At 40.7% G+C, this 27,847-nt stretch overlaps 3 protein-coding genes across 3 annotated transcripts; all 3 read left to right on the top strand.

Annotated features, from left to right (window-relative positions):
* The first annotated feature begins 2,933 nt into the window (after positions 1–2,933).
* On the top strand, positions 2,934–7,377 carry LOC131973590 (E3 ubiquitin-protein ligase TRIM21-like). The gene is made up of 2 exons (XM_059335622.1): positions 2,934–3,054; positions 5,115–7,377. The coding sequence occupies exon 2, from the start codon at positions 5,124–5,126 to the stop codon at positions 6,768–6,770; it is 1,647 nt and encodes a 548-aa protein (XP_059191605.1). The 5' UTR covers positions 2,934–3,054; positions 5,115–5,123; the 3' UTR covers positions 6,771–7,377.
* A 1,798-nt stretch (positions 7,378–9,175) lies between these two features.
* Positions 9,176–18,280, top strand: LOC131972622 (E3 ubiquitin-protein ligase TRIM21-like). Its single transcript, XM_059334261.1, has 2 exons — positions 9,176–9,442; positions 16,290–18,280. Exons 1-2 carry the CDS (start codon positions 9,308–9,310, stop codon positions 17,940–17,942), a joined length of 1,788 nt encoding a protein of 595 aa, XP_059190244.1. The 5' UTR covers positions 9,176–9,307; the 3' UTR covers positions 17,943–18,280.
* Positions 18,281–22,177: 3,897 nt separating this feature from the next.
* LOC131973697 (E3 ubiquitin-protein ligase TRIM21-like) lies at positions 22,178–23,827 on the top strand. Its single transcript, XM_059335757.1, has 2 exons — positions 22,178–22,407; positions 22,444–23,827. The coding sequence occupies exons 1-2, from the start codon at positions 22,178–22,180 to the stop codon at positions 23,825–23,827; spliced, it is 1,614 nt and encodes a 537-aa protein (XP_059191740.1).
* Positions 23,828–27,847: the final 4,020 nt, after the last annotated feature.

The raw sequence follows: 27,847 nt of genomic DNA, 5'->3' as shown, positions 1-27,847 counted from the left end.
TAACGACCCCATTTTATTCAACATTATATTAAATGTTTGACCAAACTATTGCCCACACATGACACTAGTGGAGTGAAACTCACTATGTTCACTTAACTAGCCAACTTGTAAGGGTTTTATCTGGGGTCCCAAAAGCAGAACACAAGGCTGGCAGAACCTTGAAAAGTTTATTTACAATATGTTCAAAAGGATTGTGTTGAAGTTCTTCCATGAGGCAAAAACAGGGAGAGTGTTGGTCTCAGGAAACTGCACACACAGGAACGGCAACTGAAACATAGAAAAACAGGGAAAAACAGGGAAGCAAAAAGTGAGGAGCAAAAACAAGCATGGGAAAATCAGGTGTGGAGGATCAGGTGCAGGCACGTGCAGAGGGGGGGGGGGGGGCGGAGGGTGCTTGAGCACCTGCCCCTTTGCCCCTTGATGCCCAAAGTGCCCTTTTGTCAGTGTTTATTTTTTTTATATGTGTGTGTGTGTGTGTGTGTGTGTGTGTGTGTGTAAGTCCGTCTGTGCGGCCCAAAATAATAATAAATAAAACAAAATAGTAATAATTTACATCTACCTTGTTCGGTCACATGATCCACAATGTGCCCTCACTGCCCTGACGCGCCCTGGCATGCCCTGCTGCTAATCGCTAAGTTGCTGGAGACGGCCACTGCTAGTCTCGTGAAACTGAAGAAGACCCGAGGGACTAAACAATTGGTCCGGCGAGTAAGTTTTGCAGCGGTATTCGTTTGTGCACGGTGTATTCTTGTAAGATGACTGACGAAGTGAAGTGAGCAATGAGCATCCTCTGTGTTGTACACATCTGCACACACACCTCTCACAAGTTATAGCCGCTAGTTAAACACACACCGCGTGCTGTGGGGAAAAAGTACGTCAGGCTTTTTTTGTTGTTGTTTCAGTATGTTTCTCTTGTCATGGGCAAAGTGCATTAAAGAGATATCATGTGTTAATTTACTGTCAAGCTGTTTTCCCCTATGTTTCTAGAGGCAACGAGGCATAGACTATGTTATTTCACTAAAACTATGCAATATGCATATTCACATAATTTTGGACGATTACAGTAGCCTATAAACACAACATTAATAGAAGAATATGAGTCTTCATTTTCTCAACCTCTCATTTAAACATATCAGTTTATTTATAACATTTACACACAAATGAAATATAATATGCATACAAATTATATAACTTTTAGAACCTTGCTGTCTTGCGCAAAGTAGATAGTCAAACTGAATAAAAGCACAAAAATATTTCAATATGTGAGTTCTATATCATTTAATTCTTTTTTACTTTATTAGTAGCACGAGGAATAATAGAGGGCAGATTATGAATGGATAACATTTGTGGCTATACAGTACAATTTTTGAAAAGGTATGAAATGTCACTGTGTGTTTAATAAATACAGGATGAAACATTCCATGTTGAAGTCATGTTTGTGTAAAAACAATTGGTTGCATTTGGTTTTACTGAGGTTAGAAAAAAAAATAAAGCTGTGAAATTAAAATAAAGAGGTGTCAGAATTGATTTATTTGTGTGCAAGGACTCCAGGAAGAGTAGCCACAGTTCAGCAACAGGCCAGTGTGCAATGATTATCTAAATTCAACCTAATACATTATCTTCATATGTCCTAAATTAATGCACACCTTGAATTATGGCTTTGAATGAGCAACTTGTTCTGTTTAGTTCAAGCAGTCAGCCTTGGCTGCAGCCTCTCTCAGCAAGTAGTCTCCTCCAACTATCAGCAGTATGGCAGGTCAGTCAGTGAGCCATTTTCAATGTTAGTTGTCTTTGCATCTTGTCATGATCACATAACACTTGTTTAATCAGCTACTGTCTCTCCCATGCTCTTTTTAGTGTCTACCACATCAGATCAATAGAGCCCACCTCCAGCAATATCAGCAGCAGCAGCCTCCTCAGCGACCCCCTCAACAGAAGCTCTTCAATGTACCCATGAGGTAAAACAGTGACTAATTTTGCTTTGCACTGACCGCTAAGAAATATATGAGTATAATGTATGATGTACAATGATATGGTATGTTGTGATTCCATGTTACATTCTTTATGAATATGGGTTGCTACAATTCAACAGGTTATACTGCAAGGTATGCTTCTCTATTGTGTTTCAAATCCGTGCTCCATGTGCCCCCTTTTAACTTTGAGCACCTGCCCCTACAAAGGTCTCTGCACGGCCCTTATCAGGTGTGTCTGCAGCAGGAGCAGGAAAACTGGAGGCTACTCCCACGGATCACGCCCCTGTGGAAGTAGGTCAAGGAGAGGGGAAAACAAGCAACCAGGCGTAAACCAGGCCGAACCAGACCAAGACACAACTGTGATGAAGTACAAATTTGAGTATTTCAGTGTCATGCATTTTTATACTTCTACTTTACTACTCCATTACAACTCAGAGGTAAATATTGTACTTTTAACTCCACTACATTTGTCTGACAGCTGTGGTTATTTTACAGATTAAAGTTTTTTTTAAGCTGTAAAATTAGTTGTCACACATTTTATAGAATATGATGCACTGCTGTAGATTAAACTACCCATCAGTTTATAAAGCAAATGAAATTGGCAAAACTTTAAACATCTACAGCAGAAAAATGCAACATACACATTCATGCAGCAGTAATGTTAATCCAAAAACAAAATATATAATAATAAAACACAGAGAGAATGTTTTCCTGCACAGTGAGTACTTTTTATACTTTCACTGCATTTTGTTGGTATTACTAACTTTGAAAATACTCCACTACAAGTAAAAGTCCTGCATTCAAATCTGACTGAAGTCAAAGTGTAGTATTAATACTTTTACTTCAGTAAAGGATCTGAATACTTCCTCCACCACTCCTTCTTGGTGCCGGGCCACTGGGAGGTGGAGCCACAGTGAAAGAGGAGAGCTGCAGCCACGTCACACTCCTGAAATGAAACTGAAAGTTAGTGAGCCACAGCAGAGCTGCACTCGCGACAAGTCTCTCTGATTCTCTCCTAAGAAACTTTCAACTGAATCCAGCAGGTTTTTCTTAACAGCAGCAGAATCTGTGTCGAGCGCTGGTGAGTACACTGTCCTAAAGAGACTAAATACACTCACTGAAGATTTAGTCAAAGTTTAGTACTTAGTACTAGTTTAATACTTACTTGATTCTTATGGTCTATGTCTAGTACCATCAGGTTGAATGCACTTATTGTAAGTCGCTTTGGACAAAAGCGTCTGCTAAATGACATGTAATGTAATGTAATGTAGTTCAAACCAGAATCTGCTACATCTGCCTCATGTCTTATTTTAGATAAATAACATTTTATGTTTCCAGATATACAACACAGAGGTAATAACCAAACCACAGTGACCAAACTCTACACACCTAGCATTAGCTAAAGCTAGTTTCCTGCATGTTTCCTCTTTATTTTTGCATCATAATTATTGATACAGTCATGTGTTCATTGCTTTAATGTTTCTTATTTACTTTATTTACTACTGGGTAGCTTGTAAATTCCCCTCAGAGATCAATAGTATTTTCACCAATGGTCATTCACCATAATTTGGTAATTTATCTGTTTTTATTTATTAACTTTAACCTGCAAAGTTACTAAAGTTATCTAAATAATGTAGTAAAGTAATGAAAAGTACAATATGTCTTAAAAAATTCTTAGCCGAGCAGAAGTATAACCTTGTTGAAAATGAAAATGTTAAAGTAAAGTAAAGGAACCTTAAAAATAGTATTTAAGTAATATTATTCAAAAACTTGCATAATATAGAACTTTTCTTCAAGTATTAAGGTTACAATATCATAATTTTTGAGTTAAGTAATTTCTTCTGCAGGCAGTCAAAGTATATGTTTTGCATTATGGTCTTAATGTTATCACTTTTTTTCTGAGTTCAAGATTAAGACAAATTACTTTAATAATCCCACATTAGCCGTGTTTCCAATACAGTCGAATACCCGGAATGAGGCAGATCTCATTTGCTGAAACGCCTCTAATTTGAATATGAGCCGTCCCGATTGGTCGTTTTACCGAACTATTTTTGGTCCCGTTGAAGAGCAGGACCGTTTTTCTCCCCTGAAAAGAGCCTGGTTGCTGATTGGATAGAACGCAGGATGTGACGTCGTACTTGACGCCACAACAACTTTCCCGCTATATTGCTGGAAAGATCTGTGCCAGCTCTTCGCCTGAGGGTGTTCATAGTGAAAGGCCGATTTTCTGCCCTTTCATAGTGCAGTCGGCGTCGCGGAACGTCGTGCACAGTAGTACAGTGCTAATAGGCTACCAGTTAGCTCTGTAGCACTACAGTGTGTATGTGCTCCTGCTGAAGGATGTGTTCACTTAGCGATCTCTGTTTGATTACAACAAGCTATGAACACTTTGTGCACAATTAGCGATACCGGTTAATTCACGATCAGCGGCGGAAACTTTGTCTACAGTGAGCATGCCCATTTGTTTATGATCAGCAGCGGACACTTTGCGTACAATTAGGATGCCTGTTTGTTCAGGATCAGGCAAAGCTGCGCACAATTAGCCATGCTGGTTTGTTTTTGATCAGCAGATACGGTGTTCATATTTAGCCATGCTGGTTTGTTTATGATCAGCGGAGACAGGGTTCATATTTAGCCATGCTGGTTTGTTTATGATCAGTGGCTACGCTGTGCACAATTAGCCATGCCGGTTTGTTTATGATCAGAGGCTGACGTTGTGCACAGTTGCGTCTCCCGTGTTTAATCCATCGCGTATGTGACGTCATGGTCGAAACTGTCGCTAAGCAATTACGATCGAAAACCATGCATCACCTCCGGAGTCTGGTAAATCCCTCTTGGGCCTTTTTTTTGTAATGAAGATACGCTGAGTGAGTGTCCATTTGAGAGGGCGTGGCCTGGGGCTTTCCCTGCGGCCACTCTTTCCCCTAATGGAAACACGGCTAATGGGGAAATTCAACCTCTGCATTCAACCCGTCCTATTTTTTGATGATGTCATAGAAATGCCACCAATGAACTGCAAATTTGATCTTTTGTTCACTTGCATTAAATTCATATCACAGGATTATAGGCTGACTCCTGATATTCCATAAAAATTGTTTGAATTTATGAAACAAATAATCAAATTTTGTTTTCTTTCCTCAGAGTGTAGATATGTCTGCTGCTGCCAGCTGTCTGCTGACTGAAGATAAGTTTCTGTGCTCCATCTGTCTGGATGTGTTCACTGATCCAGTCACCATACCATGTGGACACAACTTCTGCAAAACCTGCATCTCTGAACAGTGGGACAAAAATGGCCCCTATCATTGTCCCAACTGTAACAAGATTTTCTACACAAGACCTGAGCTGCAGGTCAATACTTTCATCTCTGAGGTGGCTGCTCAGTTCAAACAGTCAGCTCAACAGAAAGCCAGCAGCAGCAGCTCAGAGCAGCAAGTTTCTAAACCAGGAGAAGTTCCCTGTGACGTCTGCACTGGAACCAAACTGAGGGCCCTGAAGTCCTGCCTGGTGTGTCTGGAGTCCTACTGTGAGACTCACCTGCAGCCTCATCTGACAAAGCCAGGCCTGAAAAGACATCAGCTGATCGACCCTGTGGAGAACCTGGAAGGCAGGATGTGCCCGAAGCACGATAAGCTGCTAGAACTTTTCTGTAAGACCGACCAGACGTGTGTCTGCATGCTCTGCACAATTTCAGACCACAAGATTCACGATGTTGTTCCTCTGAAAGAAGAATATGAAGGAAAGAAGGCTGAGCTGGGGGAGACAGATGCTGAAATTCAGCAGATGATCCAGAAGAGACGACTGAAGATCGAGGAGATCAAACACTCAGTGGAGCTCAGTAAGGAAGATGCAGACAGAGAGACAGCAGATGGTGTTCAGGTCTTCACCACTCTGAAGGAGTCTGTTGAGAGAAGCCAGGCCGAGCTCATCGACGCCATCAAAGAGAAGCAGAGAAAGACAGAGAAACAGGCTGAAGGCTTCATCAAAGAGCTGGGACAGGAAATCTTTGAGTTGAAGAAAAGACACACTGAGGTGGAGCAGCTCTCACAGTCTGAAGACCACCTCCACCTCCTCCAAAGCTGCACCTCCCTGAATGCTGCTCCACCCACCAGAGACTGGACAGGAGTAACTGTCTGTCCATCTTCATATGGGGGGACTGTGAGGAGAGCTCTGAGTCAGCTGGAGGAAACACTCAGTAAACAGATGAATAAGCTGTTTGAGGCTGAGCTGAAGAGGGTCCAGCAGTCTGCAGTGGATCTGATACTCGATCCTGATACAGCACATCCCAACCTCATCCTGTCTGATGATGGAAAACAAGTTAAAAATGGTGATGTAGGGAAGAATCTCCCAGACAACCCAGAGAGATTTGATTCTTGTCCCTGTGTCTTAGCAAAGCAGAGTTTCTCTTCAGGAAGATTTTACTACGAGGTTCAGGTTGAAGGGAAGACCGACTGGGATTTTGGAGTGGCCAGAGAGTCGATCAACAGGAAGGGACAAATCACACTGAACCCTCAGAATGGTTACTGGACGATATGGTTGAGGAATGAAAACGAGTATGATGCTTGTGCTGACTATTTAGTCCCTCTGTCTCTTAAATTTCGGCCTGAGAAGGTGGGGGTGTTTGTGGATTATGAGGAGGGTCTGGTCTCCTTTTATGATGTTGATGGTGCAGCTCTTATCTACTCCTTTACTGGCTGCTGCTTCACTGAGAAACTCTTCCCATACTTTGGTCCTTGTTTGAACGAAGCTGGTGAAAACTCTGCCCCTCTGATCATCTCTCCTGTCAATCACACTGAGTAGAACAACCATTTGATTTTGTACAAAAACATTCACTTTCATTTAATATGATGTATTCTACTGGTGATTTTGTCCCTAAATATTTTTTCTTTGATGTGTCAAATTACTACAGCAACACAGATATTATGACACGGATTGATATTTTCAAATGTTGTCCAATTAATTCTAATGATTGTTTTATCTTCCTTCACGGCCATTAAATCAACATAAACAGTTATATCAAAAATAAGAAGCACTCACATGTCCTAAATCTCTTGGTGTTAAATTCAAAACCTTTTATTGTCTGCATTGTATATTATAAGTGTTCCATATTGTCACTAATTACTGGGGAAAACAACTTTAATTTGTAAATAAGAGCTTTTCAGGTTTAGGTTTTTAAGAAGTTTTTCCATTTCCACTATTGTGTTTTATTACTAAGTTTGCTTGTGAGTTGTATTGATTCATCTGATTCATCTGATTTATTGATTAACAGCAGTTGCCCAAAATGTCAGATTTTCACTAGTTTTATAGTTTTGTTTGTTAGCAGGTTATCAATTTAACAGACTCTTTGAAACTACAACTATTTGTATGAAAAACCAACTGCTGTGGACTTTTAATATCCTCAGTAAATACAATAAAAATAAATAAGAGCTTAGGTGTCCAGTGCGTCCTCTGTCCACTAAACCCTTTGAGTTTAAGCAGAACATAAATAAATAACTCACTGTTTTCAGGGGTAAATTAAGCATTACATATTGATTCACAATGGCCAAAATGTGTGATATTTTATCAACCTTGTCTTGGTGAATCAAAAGGACACCACTGATCCTGACATCCTGTTGGAAACAGATGTAGGCACAGAGGTCACCCAGCTCACCATCCAACACCTGTACACTGGCCAGCAGAGAAGCTTCACCTTGTGGAGTTTAATTCCTCCACCTTATTAACACTATTACTAAATTAAAGATAACTAAAAGGAAAAGCAGTAAGTCTTCACATTTGTGAAGCCTGAAATGTGAAATATTTTTGCATTCAAAATGTGAAAAAGATCATGAAAATAATGGCTAATCACATTTCTGCAAATTAGTTGATGAATTGTTTCAGATGTACAAACATCTGAGGTTGTAAAGTAAATAAAGCTGTAAAATAATTGTAGGAGTAAAAAAGGACATTTCCCTCTGAAATATAGTGAAGAATAGAAGTATAAAGTGGCATAAAAAGATAAATACTCAAATAAATTATAAGTATCTCTGAAACTTTATTCTTTCACATGTTCACACCAGTGTTTTGGAAAAAAAAAATGTTTTAAGAAATACAATTTCATAAAGATTAATTTAGGCCACAAACATAACAAAACAAATAAATAACAATAGAGATGATGTTTGCTCAATTATCCACTACTTGGACGTGAGAATAAAGTCAGTCTGAAGTGCTGATTAACTTTGAAAAACAACACATTTCTGAACAAAAAAGCGCTAACGACCCCATTTTATTCAACAGTATATTAAATGTATGACCACACTATTGCCCACACACGACACTAGTGGAGTGAAACTAATGTCGCTTAACTAGCCAACTTGTAAAGGTTTTATTTGTGGACCCAAAATCAGAACACAAGGCCGGAATAACTTTTTTTTTTATATATATATATATACAATTTGTACAAAAAGAATTGTGTTGAAGTTCTTCCATGAGGCAAAACAAGGAGAGCGTTGGGGAGTGATCTCAGGAAACTGTAGACACCCGAACAATAACTGAAACATGAAAAAACATGGAGAAACAGGGAAGCAAAAAACAAGGAGCAAAAACAAGCATGGGAAAATCAGGTGTGGAGGATCAGGTGAGTCTGCAGCAGGAGCAGGAAAACTGGAGGCCACTCCCACGGATCACGCCCCTGTGGAAAGTAGGTCAAGGGGAGGGGAAAACAAGCAACCAGAAAACAGGCCGAACCAGACCAAGACACAACTGCGCTAAAGTACAAATTTGAGTATTTCATTGTCGTACATTTTTATACTTCTACTTCATTATAACTCAGAGGTTAATATTAGACTTTTAACTCCACTACATTTGTCTGACAGCTGTGGTTATTTTACGGATTAGTTTTTGTTTTTTTAAAGCTGTGTAATTAGTTGTCACATATCTTATAGAATATGATGCATTGCTGTCGATTAAACTACCCAACAGTTGATAAATGAGTTAAAATTTGCAAAACTTTAAACATCTACAGCAGTAAAATGCAACATACACATTAATGCAGCAGTAATATTAATCCAAAAACAAAATATATAATAATAAAACACAGAGAGAATGTTTTACTGCACAGTGGGTACTTATACTTTCTATACTTTTACTGCATTTTGTTGGTATTACTTACTTTGACTTCAGTCACATTTGAATGCAGGGCTTTTATACTTGCAGTGGATTCATTTCACAGTGTGGTTTTAGTGCTTTTACTCCAGTAAAGGATCTGAATACTTCCTCCACCACTCCTTCTTGGTGCTGGGCCACTGGGAGGTGGAGCCACAGTGAAAGAGGAGAGCTGCAGCCACGTCACATTTCCTGAAATGAAACTGAAAGTTGGTGTGAACGACAGCAGAGCTGCACTCGAGACAAGTCTCTCTGTTTCTCTCCAAAGAAACTTTCAACTGAATCCAGCAGGTTTTTCTCAACAACAGCAGCAGAATCTGTGTCAAACACTGGTGAGCACACTGTCCTACAGAGACTAAATACACTCACTGAAGATTTAGTCAAAGTTTAGTTCAAACCAGACAGGATACAGCCACACCTAGCATTAGCTAAAGCTAGTTTCCTGGCCTGTATATTTTTGCATTATAATTATTGATACGGTCATGTGTTCATTGCTTCAATGTTTCTTATTTACTTTATTTACTACTGTGTAGCTTGTAAATTACCCTCAGAGATCAATGATATCTTCACCACTGGTGATACACCATAATTTATGGATTTATATTTTTATATATTCACTTTAATTTGCAAAGTAATTAAAGTAATCTAAATAATTTAGTGAAGTAATAAAAAGTACAATGTGTCTTAATAATTGCTCAGCCAAGTAGAAGTATAACCTAGTTGAAAATGAAAATGTTAAAGTAAAGTAAAGGAACCTTAAAAATAGTATTTAAGCAATATTATTCAAAAACGTGTGTTATATAGAACTTTTCTTCAAGTATTAAGGTTACAATATCAACATTTTTGAGTAAAGTAATTTCTTCTGCAGGCAGTCAAAGTATATATTTTGAATTATGGTCTTAATGTTATATTTTTTTTTCTGAGTTTAAGGCAAGGCAAGGCAAGGCAAGTTTATTTGTATAGCACAATTCAACACAAGGTAATTCAAAGTGCTTTACATACACATTAAAAACAGCAAGACACAATTGAAAACAGTAAAAACAGTCAATTAAAACAGGGAAGATACAGCAGGATAAAAAAAAGAGATAAAATAATAAAAAGCACAAGTCAAACATTGTGTAGTTAAAAAGTAAGGGCAGTAGAGTAGAGCAGATAAGTGTTAAAGTTAAGAGTACGCTTCAGTAAACAATAGTGTTTTTAGTCCTGATTTAAAGGAGCTGACCGTTTGGGCAGACCTCAGATCTACAGGTAGTTTGTTCCACAGGTGAGGAGCATAATAACTGAAAGCTGCCTCACCCCGCTTAGTTCTTGTTTTTGGGACACGCAACAAGCCAGTTCCAGATGACCTAAGGGGTCTGGATGCTTCATAGAGAGGGAGCAGATCAAGCATGTAATTTGGTCCGAGACCATTCAGAGCTTTGTAGACCAGCAGTAAGATTTTAAAATCTATCCTCTGACTCACAGGAAGCCAGTGTAGTGATTTAAGGACCGGTGTAATATGGTCCAGTTTCCTGGTGTTTGTGAGGACTCTGGCGGCAGCGTTCTGGATCAGCTGCAGCTGCCTGATTGATTTTTTTGTTAAGACCTGTGAAGATGCCATTGCAGTAATCCAACCTAAAAATAAATGCATGGATAAGTTTTTCCATGTCTTGTTTGGACAGAAGACCCTTAATTCTAGCTATGGTTTTCAGGTGGTAATAGGCAGATTTAGTGATAAGCTTTAGATGGCTGTTGAAGTTCAGGTCTGAGTCAATAATTACACCAAGATTTCTGGCTTGATTTGTAGCTGTCAATGACATGGAGCCAAGGTGAGCGCTGATCTTAGATCTTTCATTTTTAGGGCCGAAAATGATCACCTCTGTCTTCTCTGCATTTAGCTGGAGAAAGTTCTGGCACATCCACTCATTGATTTGATGAATACAGTTACTCAATGAGAGTAAGGGACTGTAGTCGTGTGAGGACACTGAAATGTAGAGTTGTGTGTCATCGGCATAAGTATGGTAGGAGATGTTGTGATGTTCCATAATCTGAGCTAGCGGTAGCATATAGATGTTGAATAGAAGCGGCCCGAGAATGGACCCTTGAGGAACCCCACATGTGATCTTAGTTCGCTCAGACTCATGGTTTCCAATTGACTAAAAAAAAGTCCCTATCTTGTAAGTAAGATTTGAACCATTGTAGCACAGTGCCAGTGAGCCCCACCCACTGTTCCAGTCTGCTGACTAGTATGTTATGATCAACTGTGTCAAATGCAGCACTGAGATCCAGTAAAACCAGGACAGAGGATTTGCCTGCATCAGTGTTCAGATTAGTATCATTTAAGACTTTGATAAGTACAGTCTCAGTGCTGTGGTGTCGCCGAAATCCAGACTGAAATGTGTTAAAAAGATTATTTTGCATCATAAAAGCATGAATTTGCTCAAAAACAACCTTTTCAATGATTTTCCCCAGAAATGGCAGATTTGATATTGGCCTATAGTTACTAATTGTTGTGGAATCCAGATTAGATTTTTTTTAGGAGAGGTTTTATTACTGCAGTTTTCAAAGTCTGTGGAAACTGTCCTGCTTGGAGAGAAGAATTTATTATCTGCAGTACATCCGGAGTTATGCAGTTGAAAACAGTTTTAAAAAAGTTTGAAGGCAGAATATCAAGGCAGCAGGTTGTGGGCTTTAATTTTGAAACCGTTTCCGTGAGTGTTGTGTAATCTAGGAGGCTAAAATGTCCTAGCTTGACTAGAGGATGGGAAGGCACCAGTGTTATCATTCCTGAGCTGGAGCTGCACACTGCTTGTCTTATCTGTAATATTTTGTTTGTGAAGAAGGCTGCAAAGTCATTGCATGACTTGTTAGACAGCAGCTCAGGAGGGACTGATGCTGTGGGATTTGTCAGTCTGTCTACTACAGAAAAAAGTGTGCGGGCATTATTACTGTTTCTATTGATAATCTCTGAAAAATATGACTGCCTTGCATTCTTCAGTTCCTGATTATAGTTGCGAAGACCCTCTTTATAAATATCGTAATATACTTGGAGTTTGTTCTTTCGCCACCTGCGTTCAGCTTGTCTACATACTTTTTTCTGCACTTTAACTAGTTTGGCGTTTCTCCAGGGTGACTTTTTCCTCCCCGACAGAACTTTGGTCTTAATTGGGGCGATAGAGTCGATAACAGTCATAACATTGGAACTAAAACTGTTAACAAGGTCATCAAGTAGAGCTGAGGGCAGGGTTGGTGATGGTGTAAAATCCTGGGTGAATAATGCACAAGTGTTTTCATTTATATAGCGCTTCCTGATTACCTCTGCTTCACCTTTTGTTGGATTGGCAAGGGTGGTCATTTTAAACAAAACACAGTAGTGATCAGAAAGAGCAACATCATTGACCACAACCTCAGAGATATTAAGACCTTTGGTAATAATTAGATCTAATATGTGTCCTCTGTTATGTGTTGGATCTGTGACATGCTGAGAAAGCCCAAGGTTATCTAGAATATTTAAAAGTTCTTTAGCACACCCATCTTCAGGATTATCAACATGAATGTTAAAATCACCTACTAAAACAACACAGTCAAAATCTATGCACACAACAGACAGTAGTTTGGCAAAGTCATCAAAAAACCTTGCATCATATTTGGGGGGTCTGTAGATGGTCAAATAGATTGCTCTATAGGGTGATTTTCACTGAATGGCAACATATTCAAAGGAGTCAAACTGACCATAAGACATGCTTTTGCATTGGAAGCTGTCCTTGAACAGGGTGGCAACTCCACCTCCTCTCTTATGTATTCTTGCTTCACTGAAGAAACTAAAATTTGGGGGGGTTGACTGAATAAGAACTGCTGCACTATTATCCTGACTTAACCAAGTTTCAGTTAAAAACATAAAATCAAGGTTGTGCTTGTGAATAAAATCATTGATTAAGAAAGATTTGCCAACCAGAGATCTGATATTTAAAAGAGCTAAATGTAAATCCTTAACAGGAGACGCTGGTGAGTTTGGAGGATGACATGCTATACTCAGTAGATTGGCAGAGTTAATTGAACTCTTTTTATTTCTCACCAGTTTGATCCCTTTTCTGTTACCTATTATCACAGGGATTGAGAAAGCTGACTGAACTCCATGGGGCCCTGACTGCTGCTGGAACAGAGCAATCTTGATATTGATATCAGAGTCTGGACCCGGCACATATCAGTCAGACTCACAGATAGGGTCATTCAGGGATTCCCAGGTATGGTGATTCAGAGGGGGTGGGGGAGGGCAGTGACTTTTGGTTGAGCGTTCTTTCCGAGGTGGTGGAGTGGGAGGGGCTGGATGTGGGAGGTTAAGGGGGGTAAATAAGGGATTTTGGCGAGGTGTTAGCTGGATTCCAATCTTGACAAGGCTCTTCATCCTGTCTGTGAAATCCAGAAGTGGGGAGTCCTGGCTGCATGGAGAGAGTTGAAGGCTGGGTGGGGTCTGGGGGGGTGAGGATTGGGGGCTGGGTGGAGTCTGGGGGGGTGAGGGTTGGGGGCTGGGTGGAGTCTGGGGGGGGTGAGGGTTGGGGGCTGGGTGGGATCTGGGGGGGTAAGGGTTGGGTGTCTCCTGCCGTGACTTGGTGAGACTCCCCTCGTTGGGCTGTTGGGGCTGGTGGAGAGTCCATTTTTTGGGGAGAGGATGATGATGCTGGCGGCTCTCTCAGACTTTGCTGTCCTCCATGGTCAGTCCTTATCATAGCGCCCTCACCAGAGCGACGTCTTATCCGTTGTTTGGGAACGTCTTGCCTCATGTCCTTGACACAGGCTGCTTGTGTGTGACGCAAATGATAAAAAATGTTGGAGCTTAGCAACTGCACTCCTGCCTTGTTAAGGCGAAATCCATCTGCCTTAAAAAGGTGTCTGCGTCCCCAAAAGATGTTGAAATTGTCAATAAAGTTCATTGATTGAGCGGCACACATATCTTTGAGCCATCTGTTTAGCATCATCAGCCTGCTGAATCTCTCATCCCCTTGCCGAACTCCTGGTAGTGGTCCACTGAAAAACACCTCAGTATTTAAACACTGAACTTTGTTAATCAGATCAGTGAAGTCTTGCTTTAATACCTCTGATTGTTGCTTCACAACATCAAGGGCTCCTGTGTGTATGATGAGAGCATTAGCTGTTGGATGCTCAGCAGCAATGTTCAGGATCTTCTTTGAGATATCAGACACCATGTCGTTGGTAAAACAGAGTAATTTGGTGTTCTTGCTGCAAGAGCGTTTTATCTCATTCAAAGCTCCATCACCCACTATCAGAGTTTGGGGCCCAGTGGTTAGCTCTTTCTGTAGCCTTTTAGCATATGAATTAGCCTCATACCTTTCTCTGGAGCTGGAAGATGAGCCCACTTTCGGGGAGTCAGGATTCTGGGAGAGTGGAGCAAATCTGTTCTTCCGTAGAATTCCTGTGTCTTGGGGCAATTTGCTCTTCGTTTTTGTTGTAACCTTGGTCCATGGTTGCTTTCTCTTTGGTACTGGGGTTGAAGCGACATTCCTGTATGATGGTAGTGCAGGCCACTCGGTGTCATCGTAAGTCTCCAGGTGCTGGGTTCTGCCTGATAACCGTCTTCCCAAAACTGAGGGAGGTGATTTGTAGTGCTTTGGCTTTGCACCAAGAGAGTTCCAGGGAGGACTTGTTGGTTTATTGCCATTTACACCCAGCTCCTGCTGCGTCTTGGTGGTGCTAGTTAGCTTTCAGTTAGCCTGCTCCCTTTCACTGTTAAGGGAAATCGGCAGAGTAGTTTCATTCCCATTCTGTCCATTTACCTCCACATTCACTTCGAGCCGGTGAATTTTTGTTTCTAGTACTGCTATCTTCTGGAACAGTTTGTGGTAATCATCCGTGGAAAAGGGAGGCATCTTGCTGCTGTAGTCTGCTGTAGTCTGCTAATCTTATAAGAGCTCACAAATACACGTCTGCACTCCTCTGCTGCCAAAGTGTAAGATTAACACAAATTACTTTATTAATCCCACATTAGCCGTGTTTCCACTACTGTCAAATTCCCAGAATGAGGCGGATCTCATTTGCTGAAACGCCTCTCATTTGAATATGAGCCGTCCCGAGCAGTTGTTTTACCGGGCTTTTTTTGGCCCTGTTGAAGAGCAGGGCCGTTTTTCTCACCTGAAAAAAGCCTGGTTGCTGATTGAATAGAATGCTAAGCAGGATGTGACGTCGTACTTGACGCCACAACAACTTTATTGCTCGAAAGATCTGTGCCAGCTCTTCGCCTTAGGGTGTTCATAGAGAAAGGCGTGATTTTCTGCCCTTTCATAGTGCAGTCCGGTGTCGCGGAATGACATGCCCAGTAGCACAGTGCTAATAGACTACCAGTTAGCTCTGTAGCAGTACAGTGTGTATGTGCTAATAGGCTACCAGTTAGCTCTGTAGCAGTACAGTGTGTATGTGCTCCTGCTGAAGGATGTGTTCACTTAGTGATCTCTGTTTGTTTACAACAAGCTACGAACACTTTGTGCACAATTAGCGATACCGGTTAATTCACGATCAGCGGCGGAAACTTTGTCTACAGTGAGCATGCCCATTTGTTTATGATCAGCAGCGGACACTTTGCGTACAATTAGGATGCCTGTTTGTTCAGGATCAGGCAAAGCTGTGCACAATTAGCCATGCTGGATTGTTTTTGATCAGCAGATACTGTGTTCATATTTAGCCATGCTGGTTTGTTTATGATCAGCAGCTACGCTGTGCACAATTAGCCATGCTGGTTTGTTTATGATCAGAGGCTGACGTTGTGCACAGTTGCGTCTCCCGTGTTTAATCCTTCGCGTATGTGACGTCATGGTCGAAACTGTCGCTAAGCGATTACGATCGAAAACCACGCATCACCTCCGGAGTCTGGTAAATCCCTCTTGGGCCTTTTTTTGTAATGAAGATACGCTGAGTGAGTGTCCATTTGAGAGGGCGTGGCCTGGGACTTTCCCTGCGGCCACTCTTTCCCCTAATGGAAACACGGCTAATGGGGAAATTCAACCTCTGCATTCAACCCATCCTATTTTTTGATGATGTCATAGAAATGCCACCAATGAACTGCAAATTTGATCTTTTGTTCACTTGCATTAAATTCATATGACAGGATTATAGGCTGACTCCTGATATTCCATAAAAAATTGTTTGAATTTATGAAACAAATAATCAAATTTTGTTTTCTTTCCTCAGAGTGTAGATATGTCTGCTGCTGCCAGCTGTCTGCTGACTGAAGATCAGTTTCTGTGCTCCATCTGTCTGGATGTGTTCACTGATCCAGTCAGCACACGATGTGGACACAACTTCTGCAAAACTTGCATCACTGAACACTGGGATAAACATGTCACCTATCAGTGTCCCAACTGTAAAGAGGTTTTTGATTCAAGACCTCAACTGCGGGTCAATACTTTCATCTCTGAGATGGCTGCTCAGTTTAGACAGTCAGCTCAAAAGAGAGTCAGCAGCTCAGAGCAGCAAGTTTCCAAACCAGGAGAAGTTCCCTGTGACGTCTGCACTGGAACCAAACTGAAGGCCCTGAAGTCCTGCCTGGTGTGTCTGGAGTCCTACTGTGAGACTCACCTGCAGCCTCATCTGACAAAGTCAGGCCTGAAAAGACATCAGCTGATCAACCCTGTGGAGGACCTGGAAGACAGGATGTGTCCGAAGCACGATATACTGCTGGAGCTGTTCTGTCAGACCGACCAGACGTGTGTCTGCATGCTCTGCACAATTTCGGACCACAAGACTCATGATGTTGTTCCTCTGAAAGAAGAATATGAAGGAAAGAAGGCCGAGCTGGGGGAGACAGAGGCTGAAATTCAGCAGATGATCCAGAAGAGACGACTGAAGATTGAGGAGATGAAACACTCAGTGGCGCTCAGTAAGGAAGCTGCACACAGAGAGACAGCAGATGGTGTTCAGGTCTTCACCGCTCTGAAGGAGTCTGTTGAGAGAAGCCAGGCCGAGCTCATCGACACCATCAAAGAGAAGCAGAGAAAGACAGAGAAACAGGCTGAAGGCTTCATCAAAGAGCTGGAACAGGAAATCTCTGAGCTGAAGAAGAGAAGCACTGAGGTGGAGCAACTCTCACAGTCTGAAGACCACCTCCACCTCCTCCAAAGCTGCAGCTCCCTGAACGCTGCTCCACCCACCAAAGACTGGACAGAAGTCAGCATCCATCCACCTTCGTATGAGGGGACTGTGAGGAGAGCTGTGAGTCAGCTGGAGGAGACGCTCAGTCAACAGATGAAGAAGCTGTTTGCTGAGGCTGACCTGAAGAGGGCCCATAAGTCTGCAGTAGATCTGACACTTGATCCTGATACAGCAAATCCAAAACTCATCCTGTCTGATGATGGAAAACAAGTTAGCTGTGGTTATGTATGGAAGAAACTCCCAGACAACCCAGAGAGATTTGATTATTGTCCTGGTGTCTTAGGAAAGCAGAGTCTCTCTTCAGGAAGTTTTTACTACGAGGTTCAGGTTAAAGGGAAGCCTGACTGGGATTTAGGAGTGGCCAGAGAGTCGATTAACAGGAAGGGACTCGTCACAATGTCACCTCAGAATGGTTACTGGACGATATGGTTAAGGAACGAGAATGAGTATGATGCTTGCGTTGGCCCTTTAGTCCGTCTCTCTCTGAAGTCTCGGCCTGAGAAGGTGGGGGTGTTTGTGGATTATGAGGAGGGTCTCGTCTCCTTTTATGACGTTGATGCTGCAGCTCTTATCTACTCCTTTACTGGCTGCTGCTTCACTGAGAAACTCTACCCATACTTCAGTCCTTGTATTAACAATGCTGCTAAAAACTCTGCCCCTCTGATCATCTCTCCTGTCAATCACACTGAGTAGAACAACCATTTGAGTTTCCACAGGAACATTCACTTTCATTTAATATAATGTATATTACTGGTGATTTCATCTGTAAATATTTTTCTTTGATGTGTCAAGTTACTACAGCAAAACATATAATGACAAGGATTGATATTTTCAAATGTTGTCCAATTAATTCTAATGATTGAATTATCTTCCTTCAAGACCATTAAAACAACATAAACAGTTAAATCAGAAAAAAGAAGCATTCACACGTCTTTAATATCTTCATGTTAAATTCAAAACCTTTTATTGTCTGCATTGTATTTGTGAATAAGGGCTTTTCAAAATTAGGTTTTTAAGATTTTTAGTTTTCCATTACCATTATTGTGTTTTATTACCAAGTTTGTTTCTAAGATTTATTGATTTATCTGATTTGTTTTAACATTAATAACTATTGATTAACAGCAGTAGCCCAAAATGTCAGACTTTCACTAATTTTATGGTTTTGTTTGTTTGGAGGTTCTCAATTTCTCTTTGAAACTACAACTATTTGTATGAAAATCCAACTGCTGTGGACTTTTAAAATCCTCAATAAATATGATGAAAAGAAATAAGAGCTTAAGTGTCCAGTGTGTCCTCTGTCCACTAAACCCTTTGAGTTTAAGCAGATAATAAATCAATAACTCAGTGTTTTCAGGGGTAAATTAAGCATTAATTATTGATTCATAATGGTCAAAATGTGTGATATTTTATCAACCTTGTCTTGGTGAATCAAAAGGAGACCACTGATCCTGACATCCTGTTGGAAACAGATGTAGGCACAGAGGTCACCCAGCTCACCATCCAACACCTGTACACTGGCCAGCAGAGAAGCTTCACCTTGTGGAGTTTAATTCCTCCACCTTAATAACACTAATACTAAATTAAAGATAATTAAAAGGAAAAGCAGTAAGTCTTCACATTTGTGGAGCCGGAACTGTGAAATAGTTTTGCATTCAAAATATGAAAAGGATCATGAAAATAATGGCTAATTACATTTCTGCAAATGAATTGTTTCAGGTGAAGTCAACTTATACATTTTAATGTTTGGTGTACAAACTTCTGAGATTGTAAAGTAAATAAAGCTGTAAAATAATTGTAGAGGAGTAAGAAAGGACATTTCCCTCTGAAATATAGTGAAGAATAGAAGTGGCATGAAAAGATAAATACTCAAGTCAATTATCAGTACCTCAGAAACTTTAGTCATTCACATGTTCACACCAGTGTTTTGGGGAAAAAACTTTTTTAAAATTAATATAATTTTATATAGATTCATTTAAGCCACAAACATAACAAAACAAATAAATAACAACAGAGAGGATGGTTTGCACAATTCTGCACTACTTGGATGTGAGAATAAAGTCAGTCTGAAGTGCTGATTAACTTTGAAAAACAACAAATGTCTGACCAAAAAAGCACTAAAGAACCCATTTTATTCAACATTATATTAAATGTTTGACCAAAATATTGCCCAAACATGACACTAGTGGCGTGAAGCTATATATGTTTACTTAACTAGCCAACTTGTAGGGGTTTTATTTGTGGGCCCAAAACCAGAACATGAGGCTGGCAGAACGTTGAACAGTTTATTTACAATTTGTACAAAAATAATTGTGTTGGAAGTTCTTCCACGAGGCAAAAACAGGGAGAGCGCTGGGGAGTGATCTCAGGAAACTGCAGACAAGGGAACAGCAACTGAAACATGAAAAAACATGGAGAAACAGGGAAGCAAAAAGCGAGGAGCAAAAACAAGCATGGGAAAATCAGGTGTGGAGGATCAGGTGTGTCTGCAGCAAAAACAGGAAAACTGGAGGCCACTCCCACTGATCACGCCCCTATGGAAAGTAGGTCAAGGGGAGGGGAAAACAAGCAACCAGAAAACAGGCCCAACCAGACCAAGACACAACTGTGCTAAAGTACAAATTTGAGTATTTCAGTGTCATGCATTTTTATACTTCTACTTCATTACAACTCAGAGTTTAATATTATACTTTTAACTCCACTACATTTGTCTGACAGCTGTGGTTGTTTTACAGATTAAAGTTTTCTTAAAGCTGTAAAATTAGTTGTCACACATCTTATAGAATACGATGCACTGCTGTAGATTAAACTACCCAACAGTTTACAAATGAGTTAAAATTGGCAACACTTTAAACATCTACAGCAGTAAAATGCAAATTACACATTAATGCAGCAGTGACATTAACCCAAAAACAAAATATATAATAATAATAAAACACTGAGAAAGAATGTTGTACTGCACAGTGAGTACTTCTACTTTCCATTCTTTCACTGCATTTTGTTGGTATTACTTAATTTGACTTCGGACAGATTTGAATGCAGGATTTTTACTTGTAGTGGAATATTTCCACAGTGTGGTTTTAGTGCTTTTGCTTCAGTAAAGGATCTGAATACTTCCTCCTCCACTCCTTCTTGGTGCCGGGCCACTGGGAGGTGGAGCCACAGTGAAAGAGGAGGGCTGCAGCCACGTCACCGTTCCTGAAATGAAACTTAAAGTTAGTGAGCGACAGCAGAGCAACAGTCGAGACAAGTCTCTCTGTTTCTCTCCAAAGAAACTTTCAACTGAATCCAGCAGATTTTTCTCAACAACAGCAGCAAAATCTGTGTCAAACACTGGTGAGTACACTGTCCTACAGAGACTAAATACACTAACTGAAGATTTAGTCAAAGTTTAGTTCAAACCAGAATATGTTACACCTGTTTAACTATATAAGGAATATTATGTCATATAGCTTAATGTCTTATTTTACATAAATAACGTTCAATGTTTCCAGATGTACAAAACACAGGTAATAACCAAACCAAAGTGATTAAACTCCAGACAGGATACAGCCACACCTAGCATTAGCTAAAGCTAGTCTCCTGTTTGTTTCCTGTATATTATTGCTTTATCATCATTGATGCAGTCATGTGTTCAATGCATTAATGTTTCTTATTTACTTTATTTACTACTGGGTAGCTTGTAAATCCCCCTCAGAGATCAATGATAGCTTAACCAATGATGATACACCATGATAAATTAATTAATAAATTCTTTTTTATCCACTTTAATCTTCAAAATAACTAAAGTTATCTTAATACTGTTGTGAAGTAATAAAAAGTACAATATGTCTTAATAAATGCTCAGCGGAGTAGAAGTATAACCTTAAAAATAGAATTCAAGTATTGTTTGTCCTCTGGTTTTCCTATTGTATATCCTTATTGTTTCCCAGAAAAGTGTGGCAGTTATTGTTTGCTAATATAAATAGATTGCATTAGGCTCATCTGAATGCTCTAGTTCTCTAGTTTGTGGTTGTAAAGTTTCATGAGGCTGTGATTATCTAGAGGTCAAAGCAGCTCATTTTATACAGTGAGAGTGAGACTCAAGAAATGTCCTCACTGTAATAAACTGGCTACTGCTGATGACTAACATCATCCCACATGAAGAAAACTGGGCTCATTGAATCCACAAGAGTCTCAGCTTTCCACTGATACCCAGTTTATGTCATTCAAAGCCTGTTTAGGGACCTCAGTATGCACAAATATTCAAATACAGTAGGTGGACATAGCACATTAGTACTACATGAGAAAAATATGAATTTTTGCCTTAAAATGCATGTTATCAGTAGCCTGGCTAACGCCAGACTACATTACAAATGAGATATAGTCAGGCGTTGTTTTCCGATCCTCCAGAGCCATTTATTGGGCAATACGAATGTCTATCATAAGCGTCTGTACGTAGCTCTTAGCCAATCGTATCAGTTAAACCAGATGATGTATGTAGAGCGATAGAAATTGATGTTTACATAGCCAGACTAGCCCATCTCTACTTTGAGACTAAAATGCTCAATTCTGCTTCTGAAATGTTTTTCTGCAGCATGTTCTGGCTCTGGCTGCTCACAGTCTACCGGCAGTGTTGGTGTGTGTGTGTGTGTGTGTGTGTGTGTCTGTCTGTCTGTCTGTGAGAGAGTGTTGCTTGCCGCTTTTAAAAACCAACATGCCACATAAAAAAATAGTCTAACTTGCAGCATTACTTCGACACCTTCCCGACAATATATCTGGACATGCTTGGTGCCTATGAATTGCATAGATCATATCTCCAGTACATTCCTAAAATGTAGCCCATTACAGCCTCCGGAAGAAACTTTAAAAACGGGGAAAATACAAACAGCCCATCAGCGAGCTGTCAGAACAGATAATCAAGTTCTGTTTTCTTTCCTCAGACTGTAGATATGTCTGCTGCTGCCAGCTGTCTGCTGACTGAAGATCAGTTTCTGTGCTCCATCTGTCTGGATGTGTTCACTGATCCAGTCAGCACACCATGTGGACACAACTTCTGCAAAACCTGCATCACTATACACTGGGATAAACATGTCACCTATCAGTGTCCCAACTGTAAAGAGGTTTTTGATTCAAGACCTCAACTGCGGGTCAATACTTTTATCTCTGAGGTGGCTGCTCAGTTCAGACAGTCAGCTCAACAGAAAGCCAGCAGCAGCAGCTCAGAGCAGCAAGTTTCTAAACCAGGAGAAGTTCCCTGTGACGTCTGCACTGGAACCAAACTGAAGGCCCTGAAGTCCTGCCTGGTGTGTCTGGAGTCCTACTGTGAGACTCACCTGCAGCCTCATCTAACAAAGTCAGGCCTGAAAAGACATCAGCTGATCGACCCTGTGGAGGACCTGGAAGGCAGGATGTGTCCGAAGCACGATAAACTGCTGGAGCTGTTCTGTAAGGCCGACCAGAGGTGTGTCTGCATGCTCTGCGCCGTTTTAGACCACAAGACTCACAATGTTGTTCCCCTGAAAGAAGAATATGAAGGAAAGAAGGCCAAACTGGGGCAGACAGATGCTGAGATTCAGCAGATGATCCAGAAGAGACGACTGAAGATTGAGGAGATGAAACACTCAGTGGCGCTCAATAAGGAAGCTGCACACAGAGAGACAGCAGATGGTATTCAGGTCTTCACCGCTCTGAAGGAGTCTGTTGAGAGAAGCCAGGCTGAGCTCATCGACACCATCAAAGAGAAGCAGAGAAAGACAGAGAAACAGGCTGAAGGCTTCATCAAAGAGCTGGAACAGGAAATCTCTGAGCTGAAGAAGAGAAGCACTGAGGTGGAGCAGCTCTCACAGTCTGAAGACCACCTCCACCTCCTCCAAAGCTGCACCTCCCTGAACGCTGCTCCACCCACCAAAGACTGGACAGGAGTCAGCGTCCATCCACCTTCATATGACGGGACTGTGGTGAGAGCTGTGAGTCAGCTGGAGGAGACGCTCAGTAAACAGATGAAGAAGCTGCTTGCTGAGGCTGAGCTGAAGAGGGTCCAGCAGTCTGCAGTGGATCTGACACTCGATCCTGATACAGCAAATCCATGGCTCATCCTGTCTGATGATGGAAAACAAGTTAGCTTTGGTGATGTAAAGAAGAATCTCCCAGACAACCCAGAGAGATTTGATTATTGCGCCTCTGTCTTAGCAAAGCAGAGTTTCTCTTCAGGAAGATTTTACTTCGAGGTTCAGGTTAAAGGGAAGACTGACTGGGATTTTGGAGTGGCCAGAGAGTCGATCAACAGGAAGGGAAGCATCACACTGGGCATTCAGAATGGTTACTGGACGATATTGTTGAGGAATGAAAAGGAGTATGGTGCTTGTACTGAGCATTTAGTCCATCTCTCTCTGAAGTCTCGGCCTGAGAAGGTGGGGGTGTTTGTGGATTATGAGGAGGGTCTGGTCTCCTTTTATGATGTTGATGCTGCAGCTCTTATCTACTCCTTTACTGGCTGCTGCTTCACTGACAAACTCTACCCATACTTCAGTCCAATGCTCAATGATGACAGTAAAAATTCTGCCCCTCTGGTCATCTCTCCTGTCAATCACACTGAGTAGAACAACTATTTGATTTTCAACAGAAACATTCACTTTCGTTCAATATAATGTATGTTAATGGTGACATATTGTCTGTAAATATTTGTCTTTGATGTGTCAAATTACTATAGCCACACAGATATTATGACACGGATTGATATTCTCTAATGTTGTCCAATTAATTCTTATGATTGCACTATATTCATTAAAGACTGTTCAATCAGAAATACTACTACGAGGTTCAGGTTGAAGGGAAGACTAAGTGGACTTTAGGAGTGGTCAGAGAGTCGATCAACAGGAAGGGACAAATCACACTGAAACCTCAGAATGGTTACTGGACACTATGGTTGAGGAATGAAAATGAGTACACAGCTTGTGCTGTCCCTCCAGTCCGTCTCTCTCTGAAGTCTCGGCCTGAGAAGGTGGGGGTGTTTGTGGATTATGAGGGTCTGGTCTCCTTTTATGACGTTGATGCTGCAGCTCTTATCTACTCCTTTACTGGCTGCTGCTTCACTGAGAAACTCTACCCATACTTCGGTCCATTTCTCAATGAAGCTGGTAAAAACTCTGCCCCTCTGATCATCTCTCCTGTCAACCACACTGAGTAGAACAACTATTTGATTTTCTACAGACACATTCAATGTAAATTACTAGTGACAATGGGCCTCATTCATGGAACGTTAGTAGATTTGTGCGTAGATTTGCACATAAAAGCCTACGCTACTAAAAACCTACTCCGGATTCATGAACGCCGCGGGAAACTCAGATCTGATCGTAAACACGTGTGTATGATCATGAATGCCAATCCATCGTAAGGTGGCAGCGCGCTCCCGGTAATCAGCAATTAGCATGAACCCCGCCCATGAATTGCTAATGACCACCATATAAGGAGGTGTGTAGAGGCATCCTGTCGACCTGTCAGTGATGGCACAAAGAAAAAAAGAACGAGAAAGAAAAAAGAATTTTTCCGAAGCGGAGATTGAAATTATTTTGGGAGAAGTGGAGTCCAAAAAAATTTTTTATTTTCATCTGTTAGTAGTGGTGTGACAGCTCCTGTGGTGTCTGCGGGCTGGCCAGTGGGGTCATAAGCCACGGCGTCAGTGGGTAACCCCTATCCCCTATGGATATAGAAGGGTAAGTCCATATATAACACACACATGTGATTATGCAGGCTATATTCTTACCAATGAGCCAGCCGTCTCTCACAGCTCCATCCTCCAAACGCGTGCCAACTGCGCAATTACGCAGGATGAATGCGTCATGCGTCCCACCGGGCCACCGTGCCACAACGTTTAACAACACACACTTTGCGTCACAGATCAGTTGCACATTCACGGAATGAAAGTTTTTCCGGTTAATGTAAGCAAATGCATCACCGGATGGAGCCTTGATGCGTACGTGTGTGCAGTCTATGGCACCGATAACACCTGGCATGTTTGCAACTGCACTGAACCCCTGCATTACTTCTGTCTGCCGTTGTGCACCATATGGAAATTGGATATACTCTGGCATTAATTTAATGATACCTCTGAGAACTGCAGGCAGGATGCGGCTCATGGATGGTTGCGAAATGCCGGACCTGTCACCTATCTCCCGCTGGAACGTCCCTGTGGCTAGGAAGCCAAGCACAGATAGCACTTGTAGGTGTGCAGGGATGGCATGGCTGCGTTTTGTTGGCCTCGTCAGATTAGGCTCCATAATGTTGCATAAATGCAACAGAATTGGTCTCGGTAGTCTGAAACGACTAATCAACCATTCATCATTCTCAGCCAACAGATCTGCCCGATCCCTGAAGTACCGCTCTCTCCAAATAGCGCCTTGCGCCAAATCATGTAGAAGTGCAAGTTCAGCCATGGTTACCATTAACTAGGACTGAGGGTCTTTTATACTGTGGGAGGTTTAATTAGAATTGATCCAGATATGGTAATGGTTTACATCCTTTTTGTGATTTTATTATTAGCCTATATTTTTATTATCATCATTTAACATGTAGAAAATAACGCGGAATCTATTGAGTCAATTTACATAGATAGTTCACAATTATGAGTTTAATCTGAATCTTAATCCCGCCAATTGCCAACTAATTTAACTAAATATGTTATATTTTTAATCGTTTGTCATGTTTATATCACATGTTTCAAAGGCATCTGCGTATTGTGTACATAACAGAACGCATTATGAATTAAAATTGTAATTTCCAACAGTGACGAGCATTATTTATATGCGTTCTTAAATTTACACAAGCACTACATGTGGTCAGCAGCATGTGTAGATTTTGTTAGTAGCTACGAAAAGATCGGAAAAGATCATTAATTCTTATGATTGTTTTATCTTCCTTCAAGACCATTAAATCAACAAAAACAGTTAAATCAGAAATAAGAAGCATTCACACAAATATCTTAAATATCTTGGTGTTAAATTCAAAGCCTTTTATTGTCTGCATTGTATATGATAAATTTTTCATGCTGTCACTAATTACTGGGGAAAACAACTTTAATTTGTTAATAAGAGCTTTTCAAAATAAGGTTTTTAAGAAGTTTTTCCATTACCATTATTTTGTTTTATTACAAAGTTTGTTTCTGAGTTGTATTGATTTATCTGATTTATTGGTTAACAGCAGTAGCCCAAAATGTTAGATTATCTCTTTTTTACCACATTATCAATTTAACAAACTCTTTATAACTACAACTATTTGTATGAAAATCCAACTGTTGTGGACTTTTGAAATCCTCAATAAATACAATGAAAAGAAATCAGAAAGTGTCCAGTGAATCCTCTGTCCACTAAACCCTTTGATGTTAAGCAGGAAATAAATAAATAACTCAGTGTTTTCAGGGGTAAATTAAGCATTAAATATTGATTCATATAGGTCAAAATGTGTGATATTATATCAACCTTGCCTTGGTGAAACAAAAGGACACCACTGATCCTGACATCCTGTTGGAAACAGATGTAGGCACAGAGGTCACCCAGCTCACCATCCAACACCTGTACACTGGCCAGCAGAGAAGCTTCACCTTGTGGAGTTTAATTCCTCCACCTTAATAACGCTATTACTAAAATAAAGATAATTAAAAGGAAAAGCAGTAAGTCTTCACATTTGTGAAGCCGGAAATGTGAAATATTTTTGCATTCAAAATATGAAAAGTATCATGAAAATAATGGCTAATTACATTTCTGCTAATTAATTGATTAATTGTTTCAGATGAAGTCAACTTAAACATTTTGTTGTTTGGTGTACAAACATCTGAGATTGTAAAGTAAACTAGAAAATTTCCTCTGGGGAAATTTTGAAAGAGCCTCGGGGACTTCTGCCGGTGTGTGTGTGTGTGTGTGTGTGTGTGTGTGTGTAATTAAAATCACATAAAGTGACTGTGTGTGTCTGTGTGCGTGTGTGTGTGCATGCGTGCGCGTGCGTGTGTTTGAAGCATGTGTATGCATGTGTGGGGAGTGTGCGTGCTTACGCGCATGTGTGTGTGTGTGTGTGTATCTGTAACTGTAATCACATCAAAGATCAAAGCAATCAACAGAATTAACTGGCACCACCTGTTAATGAAAGAGTGACAGCAGCCAGAGGTGGACTGAAATTTCTGGCCTCGAACAGAAAGCATATTTGGCAAAACCATAATACCTATCATTGATCCGACTTCACTTTGAGCGTCCCGAGTTCTTCCTGAACGTCTACATGTGATTTTTTTTAAGAAAAATGAAAAAATACCTTTGTTAGAGCGATCTAAAAAAACTTCCATCTTCCCTTTTTCCGAAATCTCCCTGCATTTTTAATGTGACCCAATGAGGCTGTTGGTGGTTTTGGTGGCGAATCTGTGCATCGTACGCCGAAACTATAACTCTGACAGCTTTACCAGAGGATTGTGAGTGAGAACACAAATTTTCCTACATTTCTATGTATAAATTATTTCTGTAGAGTGGAATTTGCGGCCTGGAGCGCAGTTTTCAAATTTATTTTTTGACAATTTTTTCTCTCCCTCTACACTTTGGCGATGATGTCACACAATGTGACACAAACATTCCGTGCAATAC

Source organism: Centropristis striata, chromosome 6 (assembly GCF_030273125.1).
Source record: "Centropristis striata isolate RG_2023a ecotype Rhode Island chromosome 6, C.striata_1.0, whole genome shotgun sequence".
Taxonomy (NCBI): Eukaryota; Metazoa; Chordata; class Actinopteri; order Perciformes; family Serranidae; genus Centropristis; species Centropristis striata.
The sequence above is the reverse complement of the archived record's forward strand: the minus strand, read 5'-3'. Positions and strand labels throughout refer to the sequence as shown.